The sequence below is a fragment of the Diabrotica virgifera genome, chromosome 6, assembly GCF_917563875.1.
Source record: "Diabrotica virgifera virgifera chromosome 6, PGI_DIABVI_V3a".
NCBI lineage: Eukaryota > Metazoa > Arthropoda > Insecta > Coleoptera > Chrysomelidae > Diabrotica > Diabrotica virgifera.
This window is the reverse complement of record NC_065448.1, coordinates 197,567,646-197,589,601: the sequence shown is the minus strand read 5'-3', so window position 1 is coordinate 197,589,601 and position 21,956 is coordinate 197,567,646. Positions and strand designations below refer to the sequence as shown.

General features: G+C 32.5%; 2 protein-coding genes across 3 annotated transcripts in view; both read left to right on the top strand.

The window, feature by feature from the left end:
- The window catches only part of LOC126887104 (deoxyribonuclease TATDN1-like), a 42,785-nt gene that overhangs the window by 158 nt on the left and 20,671 nt on the right, over window positions 1-21,956 (top strand). The gene's annotated exons all lie outside the window — the stretch shown is intronic.
- Window positions 3-21,544, top strand: LOC126887105 (deoxyribonuclease TATDN1-like). Its single transcript, XM_050654446.1, has 2 exons — window positions 3-465; window positions 20,279-21,544. Exon 2 carries the CDS (start codon window positions 20,295-20,297, stop codon window positions 21,228-21,230), a length of 936 nt encoding a protein of 311 aa, XP_050510403.1. The 5' UTR covers window positions 3-465; window positions 20,279-20,294; the 3' UTR covers window positions 21,231-21,544.

Below are 21,956 nucleotides of genomic sequence, written 5' to 3'. Positions count from 1 at the left end.
ATATTATATCATATACATTGTGAATTTATATTTATTAGGTACCTAATGTAAAAATGAATACATTATTTTATAAACTTGAAAATTTCTCTTGTATTGTATGCACCTATTTCCTTGTATGCATAAATTCAGTTAAATGCATACGCATACGAGCTACAGCTACGCGTTGCGCTCTAGTACAAAATGCAGTCGATTATTGAAACTATTTATCACAACATTGTGAAATTTGAAATAATATTATTTTCTGTAAATAAAATGCATTAGATTCAAGTGGTTGCCTCAGTACAAAATTATCGTCGATCCTCATAAGACACACTATTATAGATCTATTGTGATATTGATAAGTACCTATTATAATACCTAATAGTACAATTTTTGCCTGCCTGTGTGTAATCATTACCTATTACTATTATTACTTAGTACTTAACTCTTGGTTTTTGTGAAACTTCAAATTATTGTTCATTTGCAGTAAGTATATCTTTATTCTCAATAAATTAAAGGTTATTAAAATCCATGTTAATAAGTAAATTTATTCTTGAAATTTATAACTGGTCCTGGTGTTTACTTTTTTAAGAGGTTTAGGTACTTTTAATAAGAATGTACAATGTACCTAATTATTAAAAAGTTACTTATTCGGATTGTACATTCGTATCGTAAATGATATAATTTTACTTTATTTTCACTTAACAATCCATTGTCCATCAAATTATTTGTTTTAATTTTATATTATCTTCCTGTTTATAGCAGGGGTCTCCAAACTACGGCCCGAGGGCCACATCCGGCCCGCAGACAGATTTTGTCCGGCCCGTGGAGACATACTTGAAAACTCCTTAATATTTTTTATAGCAAATAGAATGTTTGTGATAAGTTGGATAAAGAAACACAGAATGGTAATGAGTAAAGACATGTATAATTTATGCAGTAAATTTAACTTCAGCATATAATAACTAACAAATTATTGAAATGAATCCAACTAACATTTTATACATTGTAAGTAATGAACAACACATACCTTATAACAAACATGACATATGAAATGCTAATGAGATGTATGTAATTGAGATTTTCCACCGACAATAGTTTGTAGTTGTGGACTAATTTTACTTGTACCAATTATTAAAAGAGATTTAAGATGCTCGTCAGTTAATTTAGATCTGTATACATTTTTTGTGTTTCCACGTTTTGCAATTTCAAGAGCCACACGAAAGCTGGCACGAGTTGCCGCCTCTTGTTCAGTTTTGACTTTTGTAAATAAAGATTGCTGCGATTTCAATCTGCACTTCAAAGCTTCGAATTTTTCTGTCCGCACAATTCCTGTATATTTTGAGTAATTTTGAGAATGTTTTGTTTCATAATGACGTTTCATGTTATATTCTTTGAGAACGGCTATGCTTTCATTGCAAATCAAACATAGCGCCTTGTTACTGGACTCAATTACGAAATACTGAATGTTCCACTGATCTTTGAATTTTCTGCATTGACTATCAATTTTTCGCTTCTTTTCCATTCTACTAAATCACACACAAAAGCAACAATTCAAATCAAATCAAAATACTGTTACACGCACAAACTTGTTTTAAGGAGGTACGCCCTATTTTATTTCACAACAGTTTCATAGGAACTGACTTGTAGTTACGCCACTATTGTCATCGCCAGCTAACTTGGCGGAGCGCACAAACCCAAAATTGCTTACTGGCTTAGGTGGGGTCTTTAGTCTCCTCCCAGTTATCAGGGGCGTAACACTTAAGTGATTTGCGGCTATTATTTTTCAGACTTCTTATTATTTCGGATAGTTAAGTGTGTTTGTGACAATTTCTAACGATGGCGTTGAAAAATAGTAGAAAGAATAATTATGTTATTAGTGGACAATCTCGGGAGAGATTGGAGATTTCCACTGGTGGAAATATTTTGTTTGTTTATGTCTACCTTGTATTAAATTAAAATATATCAAAAATAGGTGAATATTTGACATACTTAATAATGTTGACAGCTTACCACACTTACAAAAAATTAAATTATTCGTTATTTTACGGGAAAAAATTAAATACAGGAAAATTATTAATAATATGCAGTGTTGCCATCTTGGCCCTCGGAACTTACAGGAGTAATCAGTATGGCCCTAAGGCTGGAAAGTTTGGAGACCCCTGGTTTATAGTATGATACAATTGATCCAAAAAATGGCATACCTAACCCAGACATTTTAATACAGATCGATAATAGATTATGGGTGTATTTTTTATGATTCAGTCAGTAAATACATTTTAAAACGGTTAGAAGCAATACAAAATACTGCTTTAAGACTATGTTTGGGAGCAATGTGCTCTACTCCCTGTGAACCTTTGTGTGTGGAAGCGCTAGAACCTCCCTTAGAACTCAGAAGACAATTTTTATCTGAAAAGTTTATTCTAAAATCCTATATAAAAGATCCAATATTAAGTAAGAAAATTTCTGCACTAAACTACCTCGATTTAACAATAAAATATTGGTCTAAAAAAACCTCTCCCTCCTTATGTTCAGCATTTCGTAATACTTGCAATATGAGTAATATTATTAAAAAGCCACCTCAATCGGATTTCTTTCAGGCTTTAGAAACATCAATAATTCTAATTCCCTCATATTCTGAACTTCACACACTTAGCAAAACTACCCTTAATGATTATACTGCAAAATACCCTAATCACCTACAAATATGTACCGATGCTTCAAAACAAAGTGATGGTGTGGGCTGTGCTTTTTATATACCATCACTAGATGCCAAAGAAAAATTTAAACTGGATTCCAATACATCAATATTTTCAGCAGAAACCATAGCTATCATAAAAGCATGCCAATACGCCGAAAATAAAAATCTAAAACAAATAAACATATTATCCGACTCATTATCAGTTTTAAAAAGTTTCTCTAGTCAACTAGACGAAAATTCTGTTAACGTAAATCCCTACATCAAAGAATTAAAGATACTATTATCTAATCTAACAACTATGCAGTGTAATATAGTATTCACGTGGATTAAAGCTCATATTGGACTCGAAAATAATGAAAAAGTAGATCAGTTGGCAAAAGACAGCATTTTCAGTGGCGAGGAAACATTGAACGATATTGGACTTCAAGAATGTATAACCATAAGTAAAACAAGATTACATGATAACTGGAAACTTCAATGGAATCAATACTGTGTAAAGTATCTGACAAAGTATACTCTTTTACATCCGAAAATCCCGACAGATTATTGGCATAAAAATTTAGATTTTTCAAGACACGATATTGTTACTATCTCTCGACTAAAATTTGGCCATGCCTGTTATCCCGCACATCTATATAAAATCAATATAATACAGTCGGATTTGTGCGAAAATTGCAATACAATAAGTGACTTGGATCATATATTTTTTGCATGTGACAAATATGTGACAAAAAGAAATTTGTTGAATATGCAGCTATTGCAAGAAAACGTTTATCCCCCATACAATCTGATGAACTTACTAGCTTTGAACAAACTGTCAATCTTTAGGATTCTGCTAAATTATGTTAAGTCGTGTAAATTGAAACTTTAGATTATAAAATTAGTCATGTAAATTAATAATACTGGGTGCGAAAAGTTTTTTTTTCCCTTACCTGCCCAGGATTGTTTTTGTAATGGATTCGGAGATGGATTCGTAATGGTCTTGGTGTATGGTGAGGCGTTGATTTCAAGAAGTGTTGCTGGCTAAATGGGCGCAGTTCCCAAAGGCCATAAAAGAAAAAAACCCAGACATTCAAAGTGAAAGTTATCCTTCAACACCAAATTGTTCTATATGGTCCACATAATGTTCAGAAAAAAGTTGAGCGTCGGGTTTGGAGGGGAGAGGGGGAAGAAATCGGTAAATTCGTAGTTTATTATGTTTTTCGTTAATATTTCTAAAACTATACGGCTTAGCATGAACAACCTTCTATACAAAAATGTTCTACATTAAAGGACATCGCACACATATTATGGAAAATATGTCACTCAAATTCAATAAAATTTATACCAATAGATTCGTTTTATATTAACGATCAAATCTTATCATTGCGCCAACTCTCTATTTTCAAAAATAAGAGCAGAAATTGATATAAATAAATCTGAAATCAAATGGGTAGGTACATAAGTTAGAGAAAGAAAAAATATTTTAAAATACCCAGATTTTCGGTACTCCATAAATCAGCGGATTAGTTTCACTAATCCGCTTAGGCCCAGCGGGATTTAAGCTGTTATGAATAGCACTCAGAGCAATAATGATTGTAAACTAACATTTTATGGACTCCAAAAATGTGATTTCGATAAACTTTAATTGCAATTTGCGCCGTAATTAATCATAATTAAGAGGTGGCGCAATGATAAGAATTGATCGTTATATTAAAACGAATCTAATAGTATAAATTTTATTGAATTTGAGTGACATTATATTTTCCATAAGATGTGTGCGATGTCCTTTGAAATAAAAAAGGCCCGGTGCATAATCCTTCTAAAATGAACGGTTCCAAAGTTAGGGAGGTAGTATAGTATAATTGGTCCAAAAAAAGGCTTAACCCAGACATCCACAGTAAAAGTTTTCCTCCAAATTGTTCTATATGGTCACATATTGTTCAGTAAAAAGTTACACCATTTTGAGCGTCCGGTTTTGGGGGAAGATGGGGGAGAACTACATAAAATTTAAAACAAAATGTCCTATACATAATTGTTATAAAATCAACGGTTTCAGAGTTACATAGGGTGAAAAGTGGATGTTTTCGATACTTTTTATATTTTTTGGGCAATTGATGATGATTTTGGGTGGTGAGGTTGACGTTTCTTCAAGGGATTATCACTAACATACCATTGGCCACTGAAATAGCAAATTTTATTTACAAAACACAATCCTGTTAAAGAAAATTTCTTTTATCAGTAATTTTTCACCCTCCGTAACTCTGGAACCGTTAATTTTATAACCATTATGTATAGGACCTTTTTTTGTTTTAAATTACATGTAGAACATTTTTGTATGGAACATTGTTTACGCTAAAGCATAATTTTAGAAATATTGACGAGAAACGTAAAAAACTACTAATTTACCGACTTCTCCCCCATCTCCCCCCCAAACCGGCCTCTCAAAATAGTGGAACTTTTTACTGAACAATATGTGGACCATATAGAATAATTTGGTGTTGGAGGAAAACTTTTACGTCTGGGTTAGTCCTTTTTTTGGACCAATTATACTAGACTGCCTCCGTAACTTTGAAACCGTTAATTTTAGAAGGATTATGCATAGGGCTTTTTTTATTTCAAATTTAATGTAGAACCTTTTTGTATAGAAGGTTATTTATGCTAAACCGCATAGTTTTAGAAATATTGACGAAAAACGTAAAAAACTACGAATTTACCGATTTCTCCCCCCTCTCCCCCCAAACCCGACGCTCAAAATGGTGTGACTTTTTCCTGAACATTATGTGGACCATATAGAACAATTTGGTGGAGGATATCACTTTGGATGTCTGGGTTTGGGTCTAGTTATACCATACTATTAATCTTATCTATTGTATTCTGCTTTCCTATTTTAGGTTAACTGTTGAATTAGATAGCTCTTTTAATGACAAAAACCAGTTAAATGGGCATTACCATATATTTTTCCTCTCTTAAACGCTAATTTTAAAAATTCATTGACAAGAGATCGAAGCGCCTTTATAAAATATTCCTTAAGGGGCTAGGCTCAAAATCTTGGTCCAATGGTATTTAAATGCATTCGTTTTTTCGAATCTCGAGAAAACTAATAAGTATTTTGAAAAATTTAAACGTATAATGAAAGACTACATTATTACTGAGGGCAGGGCCGCCTTTAGGTCAATTGACGCCCTAGGCAATTCTCTAGTAGCCGCCCGTCAAGCATGTACCATTTTTGCGAAAAAAAAATTGCAGGCAGATTAATACATAAAAATTGTCATTCCAGTTCGATCACATCAGATTTCTTTGATTTTTCTTTGGAAAAATCATCTATAATGTCATAATTTATCGCCTTTATTACGCCACTTTCTATGGGCAAAATCGACAAATTGTTAAGAAGTTCTTGCGTCATACTTGATCGGAAATTATTTTCATGACTATTTTCAATTCTTGACATTTTCGAAAATGACCTTTCAGCGGACACGTTGGTTGGCAACTGGGAGGCACAAATAAATGCGCAAAGCAATATCAAAATTAGGGAAAATATCTTTCAATCCCCTCTTCTTTAAATATTTAGATATGTCAATCATTGGTAATTGGTGATTTTATTGTGGTATCCAAATGACCCTTTAAGTGAATGCATTCATGTATGAATGATGCAGGTATCTATTAGTGCAGTCAATGATGGTATTTGGCTCCGAATTCCCTCCTACTGCATCAATTTACTTGATATTTTCACTGTAAGTAGGGAATAGCTCAAGAAACAAAGTCTATCCTATATCCTATGGCGCTATTAACTTAGGGGTGGTTCCCACCCGTTCTCGTGGGTGGAATTTTTTTTTATCAAACTAACACCGGAAGTGACCAGAGAACCTAATTCTAAGCAAAAACTGTTTTATAAATTTTTAAAAAATGACACTTTTCGGAGACTGTTTTTTGAGAATACCATAAAAATTGTGCATCTAACGAAAAAAAGTATATAAAACATTTTTGTAGTTTATGAAAAATCAGAGAGATTCATTTTTTCATAAATCTTCTAGTTTTAATAAAAAAAGAGATGGTAGGTGAAAAAAGATTTTTTTTGGTGCATGCTCAAATCGGTGTATTCAACTTAAATAACAGAGTTGGTCGATTTTAGGGGTATAATGCTACGAATACATTTTGTAGCGCTTGAAAAGACCTTTAAAACGAGAACTGTTAAATGTCGGTTACATTCAAACTAAGCGAGATATGGTGCAAAAAAACTTATGACTAATGTACATTCTTGGCCAAAAAAACCTGGACACCTTGAAAATAGGTCATTTTTGATGTCACGTATCTTCTAAACCTGTTGTCCGAATTTAGTGATTTTGTTAATATATTATAGCCTTATTCTTTAATAATATCGCTGTGATAATATTGTTGCTAGACCGGTAAATTGTCATTGTATACCGGGTGTATCAATCAAACTGTGTTTTTTTCTCAAAGTTCGCCACACCCTGTAGAATATTCTAGCAATTATAAAATACTAAAATTAAAACCCAACTATAGCCTCATGTTTTCTTAACATTTTGTTGTTTGATTCATTTTCTTATGTTGGATAATAAAAAAGTTAGGTACTTTAACAACTAACCATGTTTTTCATCAATACAGGGAGATTTTAAATAAGTATAACAAACTTTAAGGGGTAATTTGCATGGTAAGCGTTAAGATGTTTTATTGTTTTGCATAAACACGGTGTCTCATGTGGAAAAAAGGCAAGAAAAATTTTTGTTGTAAATTGAACGAGAAATTCAAAAATTATTTTTAATTTGAAATATCTCAATGGCGTACTATTTTTTTTTTAAATTCAGACCATTACCCGTTTGGGTCATATTACCCGGATGCGCGCCAATAATGAATATTAAATTTTTAAATGTATGTCAAAAAATGCGCAATAGCTACCTCATAAAACCCACCAAATTTCATTTTCATATCTCAACCGGTTTTAGAGCAATACATAAACCGTCAGTTTGTAATAAAAATTTCAACACCCTGTATCTCAGAAACGAAGCATTTGCGAACATACGTTTATAAAGCAAACTGTCATTATTTTTTCATTTAAATTACCCTTAAAGTTTGTTATACTTATTTAAAATCTCCCTGTATTGATGAAAAACATGGTTAGTTGTTAAAGTACCTAACTTTTTTATTATCCAACATAACAGAATGAATCAAAAACAGAATGTTAAGAAAACATGAGGCTATAGCTGGGTTTTAATTTTAGTATTTTATAAATGCTAGAATATTCTACAGGGTGTGGCGAACTTTGAGAAAAAAACACAGGTAGATTGATACACCCGGTATACAATGACAATTTACCTGTCTAGTAACAATATTATCACAGCGATATTGCTAAAGAATAAGGCTATAACATATTTAAAAAATCACTAAAATCGGACCACAGGTTTAGGATCTACGTGACATCAAAAATGACCTATTTTTAAGGTGTCCAGGTTTTTTTGGCCAGGAGTGTATTTTAAGGAAAAATGAGTATAAAATAAGAAATAGTATATATAAATATAGAAAAAAAAGTATATTTAATCCCTCATCCACCAGAAATTAAATGCATCGTTTTCCTTCTACAATACCTTCTACTATAGTATTATTTCTATATTCAAAAAGTTGGACAGGTTTAAAATGAATGGTTTTTGAAAAGAATAAGATTAAATTATAGAGCACATTTTTAAATTTCCTTTAAAATCTTCCTTTTTCTCCATGTAATTCGAAAGTAATAAGAGATACGTAAAAAAATACCTTACAAAAATGTAGGTTTTCTTTTAGATAACAATTTTATTTTTCTTTCATTACTGTATCTTATTATCATTTTCGAGTTACATGGAAAAAAAGGAAGGTTTTTAAAAAAATTTAAAAATGCTCTATATAATTTGATCTTATTTTTTTTTTCAAAAACTATACATTTTAAACCCGTCAAACTTGTTGAACATAGAAATAATACTATAGTAAAAGGTATTGTATAAGGAAAACGATGCATTTAAATCTGGTGGATGAGGGGTTAAAATATACATACTTCGCATTTTATCTTAAAATAAATTAGTCATCCTTTTTTGTTGCACCATATCTCGCTTAGTTTGAATGTAATCGAAATTTAACATTGCGGTCGTTTTAAAGGTCTTTTCAGGCAGTACATACTTACAAAATATATTGATAGCATTATACCCTTAAAATCGACCACTTCTCTGTTATTAAGTTGAACACACCGATTTGAGCATGCACAAAAAAAATGTCTTTTCACCTACCATATCTCTTTTTATGTTATCACTAGAAGACTTATGAAGGAACGAATCTCTTTGATTTTTCGTAAGCTACAAAAATGTTTTATATAGTTTTTTTCGTTAGATGCATAATTTTTAAGGTGTTCGCAAAAAACCGTCCGAATATTTTTCAATGAAAATGACAAATTTTCAACCACGAATAACCCAAAAGGATTGAGTTTAAAAAAATTATAGAACAGTGCGCCCGTCGTCGCCTTTACGGTGCTGCCGACGCGACGGCCCAATAATCCCTAAATTTACAACTTCTGTCCTTTTTGAATGAATAGTGTTAAGAAAATGCAATTTGTTTTCTAGAAATGAATGCCCACTTATATTCCATTGATGGATGTACTATGTACTTAAATGTTATTCGATTTCAATTTTTATATACAAATATTTTTTGTACAGTATTTTTGTCGCCCGCTCATAATTTGCCGCCCTAGGCAACTGCCTATATTGCCTAATGGATAAAACAGCCCTGACTGAGGGCCGAAAGTCTCTGAAAACTTCTATAATGTTTATTTTAATAAGTTACAGAGGGAAAAAGAGAAAATTTAGTGTAGATTTTTAATTTCAAATATTTGATTCAAAAGAAACTTTTTGTTTATTCTAAGTGACTTTCGGTCCTCGGTAATAATATAATCTTTCATTTTGCGTTTAAATTTTTCAAAAGTATTTATTAGTTTTCTCAGGATTCGAAAGAAATGAATGCATTTAAATAGCATTGGAGCAAGATTTTGCGCCTACCCCCTTAAACATATCTTCAAAAACCGCAAAACGGCACCCAATAGCTCAGTGGCAATTATCACAGAAGCCGAAAAAGCTCTTCAAAAATCGAAAAATCACTTCCCGCTATTTTTCAACTGGAATATCTGGTGAAAGTCAATAGAAAAGGTCGACCATATTATCGTGGGTATCGAAATTTTTTTGGGTCATCGGTTTTTATTAACATTTAACGGTTTAGGCGCAAAATGTTGGTGCAATGCTATTTAAATGCATTAATTTTTTTCGAATCCTGAGAAAACTAGATAAGTTTTTTTGATAAATTGAAACATAGAATGAAAGAAAAAAACTAAGTTTTCAATCTAATAGCACATAAAACAACATCCAAAAATGTTATTCTACATCCTACCTAGAGATGCATCAAGTCAAACTAGTTTGATTTTATTCAACAAACTTAACTTGACTTGAAAACCAAACTTTTTTTTGTAAAAAAGTTTGACTTGATGTTAATATCTTTAGGTTTGACTTGAAATCAAACTTCTTCAAACAGTTTGAAGTTTGAATATCATATTGCGCAACATGTTTATTTCCAATTCTAATTGAGAGCGTACCGACTTTTGTTTTGACTAATTGGATAGGTCTGAATCTGCTTCTCAGCGAATTAGTTTGTAGTTCATATTATTAAGAAGAATATGCTTGGCTTGTTTATTACGTTCGTTTTGAAGTATGTGCTTTGTGAAATATTATCTGAACCTGAATATTTTTCGGCTCAGAATAAGTACCAGATCAAATTAAGTCTGATTTTGAAGGTATTCCCAGTGCAAAAATTAAAAAAAAAATCTGCCTACTTGTGTTATGTAAAAATAAAGAACAGCGTTATAAAATGACAAATAGTGAACTAATTCTTTAAACCTACTCTATCAAAAATATAATAATTTGTTGTTCCTTCATAAATTCTTGTTAAAGGGGCCGTTCAAGTATTACGAAACACAATTTTTGAAGCTCTTACAACCTTTTTATCCCATCTGTACCCTTACATCTTTTGTTGTGAAGAAAGGTCCAGCTATTTATTGCAAACACGTGTTACTGTGCTTGATTTGGTTAATACAAATTTTAAGATTTTCCACTTGAATACTATTGTCCTATTGTAACACGAGCGGAGCGTGAGGGGGCAATATAATACAATCCAGGGCTTCTATGTAAAATATAAACGAAAGTTGAAAAGTTGGGAGATTGTGACTCCGTAGTTTTTTATTTATATGTTAAAACAACATAATGCTATTCTACACCCCACCAGAATGAAAACAATGGGAACCTTCTCTGGTTACACCTCCGAGGCTTCTACAATTTGCAAGCCATACGGATGCTGAGACTAAGGAAGATGAGGGAATTCTACAATTTACAATTCACGTCCCATCTGCTCAGCGCGGTAAAGTTCCAACGAGAATGGTTCCCTTCATACTCCAATAAGAGTAAATGTAAATCAAAAATGGATAACCATTTTCAATTTCGTTGCAAAACGAAAATACAGGGTGTAGAATAGCATTATGTTGTTTTATATGCCATTAGAGTGAAAACTTAGTCTTTTTGCTAGAAGTTGCCGCTAGGGCATCTATGCCATTTCGTTCGTTGCAATCCGGGACTGCACGCTGGGGTTTGTTTTGGTTGGATCAGAGAGAGCAGCATATGTGCCTCCTGATGAGAGACTAATAAGTTTCGAAACCGGTAGAGGTGCTTGCAGCACTCTCTGATTGTATTAGAATGTGGTTCGGCTGTATTTTCGTTTTGCAACGAAATTGAAAATGGTTATCCATTTTTGATTTACATTTACTCTTATTGGAGTATGAAGGGAACCATTCTCGTTGGAACTTTACCGCGCTGAGCAGATGGGACGTGAATTGTAAATTGTAGAATTCCCTCATCTTCCTTAGTCTCAGCATCCGTATGGCTTGCAAATTGTAGAAGCCTCGGAGGTGTAACCAGAGAAGGTTCCCATTGTTTTCATTCTGGTGGGGTGTAGAATAGCATTATGTTGTTTTATATGCCATTAGAGTGAAAACTTAGTCTTTTTGCTAGCAGTTGCCGCTAGGGCATCTATGCCATTTTGTTCGTTGCAATCCGGGACTGCACGCTGGGGTTTGTTTTGGTTGGATAAGAGAGAGCAGCATATGTGCCTCCTGATGAGAGACTAATAAGTTTCGAAACCGGTAGAGGTGCTTGCAGCACTCTATGATTGGACTAGAATGTGGTTCGGCTGTATTTTCGTTTTGCAACGAAATTGAAAATGGTTATCCATTTTAGAGACTAATAAGTTTAGAAACCGGTAGAGGTGCTTGCTGCACTCTCTGATTGAACTGGAATAATGATGCGGCTGTAGTTTCGTGTTGCAACGAAATTGAAAATGGTTATCCATTTTTGATTTACATTTACTCTTATTGGAGTATGAAGGGAACCATTCTCGTTGGAACTTTACCCGCGCTGAGCAGATGGGACGTGAATTGTAAATTGTAGAATTCCCTCATCTTCCTTAGTCTCAGCATCCGTATGGCTTGCAAATTTTAAAAGCCTCGGAGGTGTTACCAGAGAAGGTTTCCATTGTTTTCAGTCTGGTAGGATGTAGAATAACATTTTTGGATGTTGTTTTATGTGCTATTGAATTGGAAACTTAGTTTTTTTGATAGCAGTTGCCGCTAGGGCATCCCTGCCATTTCGTTCGTTGCAATCCTGACTACACGCCGGGATTTGTCCTAGTTGGGTCAGAGAGAGCAGCATATGTGCCTCCTGATGAGAGACTAATAAGTTTCGAAACCGGTAGAGGTGCTTGCTGCACTCTCTGATTGAACTGGAATAATGATGCGGCTGTAGTTTCGTGTTGCAACGAAATTGAAAATGGTTATTTATTTTTGATTTACATGTTTACTCCAATTGGAGTACGAACGGAACCATTCTCGTTGGAACTTGATCTCGCTCAGCAGTTGGGACGTGAATTATAAATTGTAAAATTCCCTCATCTTCCTTAGTCTCAGCATCCGTTATGGCTTGCAAATTGTAGAAGCCTCGGAGGTGTTACCAGAGAAGGTTCCCATTGTTTTCAGTCTGGTAGGATGTAGAATAACATTTTTGGATGTTGTTTTATGTGCTATTTCCCTGCCATTTCGTTCGTGGTCCTTATAACATATCCACAGGGTACCGGGCGGTGCCGTGGTCGAAAAATTGTTAAGTTTTTTAAACAAATTCACAAAACTAATTTTTTCACTTCGAACAAATTTTTTTTAGATAAGTTGGGACATTCTGAGCAAACTTTTGTGATTTTTTTCTAAAATTGATGGTTTTCGAGTTATACGCGATTTAAAATTTAAAAAATGCAAAAATGGCCATTAACTCGACAACAATCAATTTTAGAGAAAAGTCCCAAGAGACCTTTTTTGCTCAGAATAACCCAAATTATCTAAAAAAATCGTTCGCTATAAAAAAATATTTTCGTGAATTTGTTTAAAAAAATTGTTTTAACACTTTTTCGACCACGACACCGCCCGGCACTCTGTGTATATGTTATAAAGACCTCGTTTTGAGTAAGTTTCTGCAAAAAAATGGAATCGGAATAATTTCACTAACGGGGGCGACGATATATCCTGGACTATAGCGCTAATTGTTAATAATTAAAAATAACAGCTTTGTAATAAAATAATGACAAAAATCTCTTCAGGACCTTGAAGAAGGGGTTTGAAACTTGATTTGGTCACTTTTTGAATTTCATAATAATAATGTTTAATCGAGTTATTAAGCCTTGAAAATGGCCATTTTCGCATTTTTCAAATTTTTAATCGCATATAACTCGACAACAATCAATTTTAGAAAAAAAATGACAAGAGGCCTTTTTTGCTCAGAATAAGCCAAATTATATAAAAAAAAATTGTTCGAAATGAAAAATTATTTTTGTGAATTAAAAAATATTGTTTAAACAACTTTTCGACCACGGCACCCTGTGGATATGTTATGAGGACCTCGTTTTGAGTAAGTTTGTGCAAAAAAATCTAATCGGAATAATTTCGCTAGCGGGGGCGACGATACTGCCCGGTCTAATAAGTTAAGAAAAAATTTTTTGTTTCACATAATCCAGTGACGAGTTCTGATGTCCACCGTAAAATGCATTTTTTGAGGTGCCTGTAAAAACTGGCCACTGTTGGTTTATTTTTCAATATTTTTCCTTGAAAATTCCACACCTGTAATTTTGAACCAATCAAAATACGTTATTTTGACAGATCACCATGGCAACGGAGGTATTTTATCGGAAATTTTTTGCTCGTGGGGTACCCAACAGCGAATTATAGTGGAAATTTTTTGATGTTTACAATAACAGAACATTTTTGACAGACTGGTTTTTATTTGTTTACATAATTTAGTTTTGATTCATTTTCTATCACTTGTAGTTACTCAAAATTTATGTAAAATTGAAGAATATACTATTTTCTATCTTGAAATGGTATATTCCCATGCAACTACAATGAGTAGAAATTACGAATTTGAAAGCCTAAATAATTGCTGACAAAGCTATGGCGCGCTATTAATCTGTTCATGCAGCTTTGGATTTTCAAATGCAAATTTGGTGTGGAATTTTCTTACCGAATACCACGCGAAGTCAAATTAATATCCGGAAATTTTTTTTTGATCATGAATATTTTTAGAAAATTTCCCTCGTCTGCGACTCGGGAAATTTTCAAAATATTCATGATCTTAAAAAATTTCCGGAAATAATTTGACCTCTAGTGGTATTACTAGTGAAAATTCCACACCTGTAATTTTGAACCAATTAAAATACGTTATTTTGACAGATCACCATGGCAACGGAGGTATTTTATCGGAAATTTTTTGCTCGTGGGGTACCCAACAGCGAATTATAGTGGAAATTTTTTGACGTTTACAATAACAGAACATTTTTGACAGACTGGTTTTTATTTGTTTACATAATTTAGTTTTGATTCATTTTCTATCACTTGTAGTTACTCAAAACTTATGTAAAATTGAAGAATATACTATTTTCTATCTTGAAATGGTATTCCCATGCAACTACAATGAGTAGAAATTACGAATTTGAAAGCCTAAATAATTGCTGACAAAGCTATGGCGCGCTATTAATCTGTTCATGCAGCTTTGGATTTTCAAATGCAAATTTGGTGTGGAATTTTCTTACCGAATACCACGCGAAGTCAAATTAATATCCGGAAATTTTTTTTTGATCATGAATATTTTTAGAAAATTTCCGGAAATAATTTGACCTCTAGTGGTATTACTAGTGAAAATTTTTTTGGATATTTTGTGAATTGTACTTAATATTCTTATTTAATTTAAAAGTAAAATAAGTGTACCTACCATAGTTAAAAAAAAAAACAAATCACAAATATGTGCTTGAAATGTTGATTTCAAACCATATCCCTCCCCTTAAAGTTCGTAGACCGACAGAAACTGAAACTTCTTAAAAAGTATTTAGAAATAGGCGGCTGACTTTTGTTAAAAAAGGTATATTATTCAAACCTACAAACTGAAAATCGATAAATTATGATGCCAATACGCTGTGGTAACCTATTAGTCCAGAGAAATAAGGTTTTTGTCGGGACACATGAGTAGCCGCAGCCAGGTTGCAAATGGGTTTTTTGGGTACTATATACCTAATAAGTACTTTATTAATACAAACATGCCAGTCACAGTTCGGACGAGAATTTTAGTTATTAACAAGTAAGTGTCAAAAATAGCAGTTTTTTCGTTTAAATCGCTACAGGTAAAAATGGGGTAATTAAATATCTTATTTAGAGCATTCATCTTTTAGTAGATGAGCAAAGGTTCAAAATGGCGCTTTTTGAATCTTGGTTCGATCATTTGTTGCTTCGCTAATTGCAAAATAAGACTAAAATTTCGAAAATAAAAAATGTGCTATAACTTTTGCGAAAACGAACTCAAGACTTTGATATTGCATGAAAAGTTGATACAACCAGTACATATCATGCACAAAAAATTTCAAGACAATTCGTCTATTAGTTTAAATTTTATTAAATTTGTTTATCCCAAAGAGCTTTTTTTGCAATGTTATTGTTCAGAAAATAATAATGATACAGCAATTCTGTGAAAAATACATGAAAGAAGAACACTTATGTTTTCAACGAATTTAAAAAAAATCAAGCAAATGTCATTTTTGACATTCCGAAAACATTTTACTAAAGTAGAGTCATTTTTGGCTTAAAAACAATTTGAATAGATTTGTTAATATTGACTGTAGCGTAAATCTACTTTGAGATTTCAAAAGCTGGTATTTTTACATGAATTAAAAAAAAAAACTTTTCGCCTAGGTTAAATGCGGTCAAAGTTAGCCACTTTTATTATTTAATTCACAATTCACAGTTACTTCTATATATGTACATAAAATTCTCCTGTAACAGTGTTAGTTACCATACTCCTCCGAAACGGCTACACCGATTTTTATGAAATTTTAGGAATATGTTTTAATCTATTTTTCATACCCATAAATTATAAGGGGGTTGCCCCCTGACATTTTTTTATTTTTTTGGACAAAATTGTCTACCTTAATTTTATATGGTGTAGAATTAAAAAATACATACAACAACCCTTAATTTTTACTCTTCTATCACCAACCTCCATTTTTTTAATAGCCATCTATATATTTACATCTATAAAATTCTCCTGTCACAATGTTAGTTACCATACTCCTCTGAGACCGCTTGACCGATTTTTATGAAATTATGTATGAATATTCGATAGGTCTTAGAATCGGCCGTAATCTATTTTTCATATCCCTGAGTGATAAGGGGCGTTCCCCCTAACATTTTGTAATGTTAGGTGGGGATATGTGTACATAACGTACTCTACAAGACTACGAGTACATACAAATTTAAAAAATATGATCAAAATCCATCAACAAGCTCCGGAAATATTAATCGCAGGACGGACTTTAATAATTCCCCTCCACCGACCACGAATCGATTTTGTTAGGACGTAAATTTTAAAGCTTTATTAACCACTTTGTTGAAGTTAAAAGTTTACTAAAATTTTACACATAAACTGTATACCTTGAGCTTCAAAATGACGGTAGTTAGGTTGCTTAATTGTTATAAACAAAGTAGCTGTGAATTAAATAAAAAAAGTGGCTAACTTTGACCGTTATTAACCTAGGCGAAAAGTTTTTTTTTGAAAATTCGTGTAAAAATACCAGCTTTTCAAATCCGAAAGTAGTTTTAATCTAGAGTCAATATTAACAAAGTTATTCAAATTGTTTATTCGCGGTGTGCAAGTACTTGGAAAGGGAAACGAGAAACGACCCTGCGCGAGTCGCGGAGAAATATTGCAACTATCTTAAATAATTCATATTGTCAATTGAAATTGTCAAATTGACGTATATTTCATACCTTCTGTCAATGAAGCAGAAAAATTATATATTGCTCCACAATATTGCTATGATATGCAATTATTATATAAAGGTAAATTTAATTAATTGTATTTTGCTTGCAGTACTGCATTTTAATAACTAATTTTATTTACTACATACAATTGTTGATGTTTTCATAACATAACCTGAATCTTATTTTTTCTTCTTATTATTTTTTTGGACTATGGCCTTGACAATTATCCAGTAACCAGGACTAATATAATTGGCCAATATAATTAAAAGTGCGAATAATAGTACAGAGCGTAGAAATAGGGGTCGCTTTGCCGAACTTGCACGGTCCCAGTAGGCCAAAATGACTCTACTTTAGTAAAATGTTTTCGGAGAGATAAAAATGACTTTTTATTGGCTTTTTTTAAATTTGCGGTATTTTGGCAATTTTAGTTTTCTCTGTGCCAAATATTTTATTTGTTTTATTATTTCTATGGGGTAAAAAATAACCGAGATAGAAACGTTTAAATCTTAAATTTTGCTGTGGGAACCATGCAACCGGGGTCATTTAACCTTTTATTTTTAAAAAAGTCAGGGGTCTAAAAGATTAGGTTCAGCGTGCTTGAATAGCAGTTGGAATTAACTTTCAAACGGTTTTTAGATGAACCTGATATCTTAAACAAGAACGGAGTTATTAAAAAAAAACAATAATATTTTTTGGAAAAATTTTTTTAAGATAAATTTTGAAAAAATTTTGGAGCATAAATTTTAACGCTATCAACATGTTCGGGGGCTCATTTAATAGATATTTTTAAGTACTTTGACAAGTGTTTTATAAGTTTATGTTATAAAATGCATCAGTTTCCCGATATTTCAGCTTGAATACTAGAGAGTTTTTTACTCGCCGAAAAAAATATACATTCAATTACCTATAACTCACTTTTAGTTAACACTAAAAGGTTTTTGAGTAAGGGGTTTATTTCATTAATAATTATAACTTTTTTGTAAAAACTTACACTTTTTAAGTTCTGGATGAAAAATTGGTTAAAAACATGCATTTTTCTCAAGAAAAATTAAAATCTTTGATCTTTAGTAACTCAAAAGTTTTGATTTATTTTAATAATTTTATATAACAATTTTTGCTTGAAATTTGTCCCTCTATCGAATTATGGGGCTATTTTTAATTAAATAATTTTCACCTCCGAGAAGGGGTGGTATCCACCCCCAGGGTAAAAGCGCAAGTTTACACCATGTCACCTTTGTTCCTTGAGATATCCTCTAACCACTCACCAATTTTCATGAAAATCGATGGAGGTTCAACGAAATCGGAGGTAATAGCTCATATCCACCTTCAGTGACTCCACTAATAAAAAATTAAGAAAAATCTCAGGGTGCCTTTTTGTCATAAAAAAAATAACTAAATTATCTTAGGTTATACTTATCCTTTCTCGTGGCTTCAGTATCTCTTAGTTGATCCTTATCGGGATAAAATAGGAAAAGGAAATAAATAGAAATACCATAAATAAGCACATACAAATACCTTTATTATCAAAAGCAATGCTCTGAAAATTTATCAATTAAATCCTGTGGGCATAACTGTCCAAATGAAACTTTTACCATATAAATTAATCTAATTCAAACAAATATTTATCGCTTTGTTCTTGATACCATTAATAAAACAAGCTAAACAAACCAATTTAGGTATTCGCAAAACTACTTATACTTCATATTAAATTTTTGAAATGTTGGAATCTTAATTCATATGCTTTAACGCAATTCATATGCTTTATCGCAAAAAAAATTAACTTCTGATTATAAAGAAAATCTATCACATAGTTTATTGACTGACCTTTTTGATTCACACACAATGATGTCTCCTCTTGACCCAAACAGCTCTTCCTTGTTGATTATGTTAGGCTACCAATCAAAGCCCTCTCCGTTCTCAGCATCAATCCATAAGCATACGAGCAACTATTTCTCCAAAACAAGATCCAGGCCTCTTTTGACCAGTACTTGTTCAGTAAACTCCAAAACTCTCTCCTCTCTTTCTCACAATGATAATCTCCTGAAACCCAAGTATCTTTTTTACTTGGTGTCAAATAATTTTAATAACTATAGTTCTTGTAACTTACTCTCTTGGACTTTACAGAATCAAAGAGGTATTTCTTCTCAATTTGATTTGTCTCTGGTTCCACTTTTCAGCTATTCTTCACTATCAAACAACCACTAGTACTTGCTTCTGAACTACTCACGAAAATTTTTGACTGCTCTTATCGGATGCCGGTCACATAATAAACTCCTTTTCCTGTCTGAACATTCAAACTTCTCTCTCCCCATTCCAAATTGCCAAGCTAATCAGAAACATTTCTCTCTCCACATTCGAAAAAACCCATGCATTCTTTCAACAATTACTTCTACTCATCATAATTACTTGTCGGGAATTCTACAAATATTTTTGGGCTTAAACAAAAGGACTTAAAATTCCAAATTTCTCTACCTTATTTTTCTAAAAACTAATAATTACAATTACCTGTGGATTTTGCCTTTCCCGTAACAAAACACTTTAAAATTATAATCCGAAATAAATTGTCTTTTCACTTCACTTATTTACAAAAATGTCTTTAATTCTTCAGGGAAAAACTCATTAAGGATAAACCCACTGCGTAAAAGCTAACTTCTAATAAATAGTTACAAATCAATATACAGGGTGTATCAAATTTATGTGCCCGCGTTATATTAAAAAAATAAAAATTTTATTCTATCTTTGATTGACAAAATGATACACAATAATATATATTAAAAAATAAATCACTGCTGCTAAAACACTTCCCTGAGGGATTCCGTTCTTTTGAACCCGCCACCTTACTTTACTTACCTTACCTTTCAGCATAACAAACAACGTCTGTGTTGCAGCAAAAATGCGCGGCGCTGGTCATTGAGTGTATCGTACAATTTGTGGAGCAATATCTTGTGTCACACTGTGGCATAGGCTGCTATAAGGTCTACGAAATCAAACCCTGTTACATATAGTAAGTTTTTATTCCAAGCTTCCTTTAATGTGTTCTGTTAGTAAGGAGTTAGTCGGTAATCTCCAGTCTAATTTCTCGACAATTCTTATTTTTTGTGGTTATTTATGTTAATTTATGTCTAAGGCGCATCTTCTATTTATTAATTTTACAATCAGTTCAAATGTTTTGGCTCTTACAATTTTTATATTATTTTCAGGTAGCATTCAAGAAAAATGTCTACATTAAAATTCATAGACATAAAAGCAAATTTAACTAATAGTCAATTCTCTGGTGTCTACAAATTATCTTGCTGGAATCCTCCAACTCAGATTCATAAGCCAGATGTACAACACGTATTGGAAAGAAGTTGGGATGCTGGTTTGCAGAAAATAATAATATGTGCTCTAGATTTAGCTGAAAGTAAAAAAGCCTTAAGAATAGCAAAAAGTGATAATAGATTGTTTACTACAGTTGGTTGTGCCCCAACAAGATGTTCACAATTTGAAGAAAATGGTGAACCTGATTTATATCTTCAACAACTAAAAGACTTAATTGCTTTAGGAAAAGAAAAAGTTGTTGCTGTTGGAGAGTGTGGCCTTAATTGTGATGTATGCTACAACCATCCAATAAATATTCAATTGAAGTACTTTGAAGTTCAAGTACAATTAAGTAAATTATTCAATTTACCTTTAATAATCTATTCTCAGGGAGACAGTGCTCCTAAAATGCTGCTGGACATCATACGTAAATATCCAGGACTAAAAGGGGTTATACATTCCTTCGACTCTACTATAGACATGATGAGAAAATTTATAGATGCAGGATTTTATATCGGATTAGATACATGGTCTTTCAGATCAGAAGAAACAATTAAAATTGTTAAAAGAATACCTACAGATAAAATGTTATTTCAAACAAATTGTCCCGATAGGGTAATACATCGCAGCTTCCCCGCCTATTGGCATGTTTCTAGGGAGAACTTGGAGTTGTTAACAACAAAGAGACGGAAATGGAGACCAGATTTTATGGTAACTGGAAGAAGCGAACCGTGTAATATAAAGCAGATACTGGATATGGCGGCTTTCGTTACTAACATGAACAAAAACGATTTAGCAGAACAAGTTTACTGCAACACAACTCGTTTGTTTAATTTTGGGGAAAATACTTAATTTTAATTATGATACAAAAATATCTTTGTGGATAAACAGAGACTTTTGATCTGTTATCTCTTCAGTTTGGACTCCGGTCGTGATATCGTATATGGTCCGTTTCCATAGACTTAGGTCCCTGGTCATTTGTATTACATCGTTGAAACTTGAAGGTATTTTGCAACTTCCCCTGTGATCTGGTCAATCCATCTTGTTGGCGATCTTCGGTCCTCAGCCTTCTACGTTAACTTGAATGAAGAGTCTCTCTTATGAAAGTCAGCAGAACACAGTTATTGTTATACCATAATTAAGTGTAGATTAAATGCAAATTTAATGTTCCAAGAAAAAATTTATTGCCCTTTTCTTTTAAAAGTTATCGCATGTTCTGCTAACTTGATAATCAAGCTAGCAGAACACTAGTTCAAAAATTTGATAAATCATTATTCATTGAATGCCAAAGTATTCTCTGAATTTAATGCTAATTTAATGTCCCCAAGAAAAAATTTATTGCTCTTCTTTAAAAGTTATCGCATGTTCTGCTAACTTAATAATCAAGCTAGCAGAACACTAGTTCAAAAATTTGATAAATCATTTATAATCGAATGCCAAAGTATTCTCTGAATTAAATGCTAATTTAATGTTCCAACAAAAAATGTATTGCTCTTTTTCTTTAAAAGTTATCGCATGTTCTGCTAACTTGATAATCAAGCTAGCAGAACAGCAGTTCAAAAATTGATACATAATTTA

Bases quoted from the DNA above. Each gene is read 5' to 3' on its own strand.
- LOC126887105 (XM_050654446.1), top strand. From the start codon at position 20,295: ATGTCTACATTAAAATTCATAGACATAAAAGCAAATTTAACTAATAGT.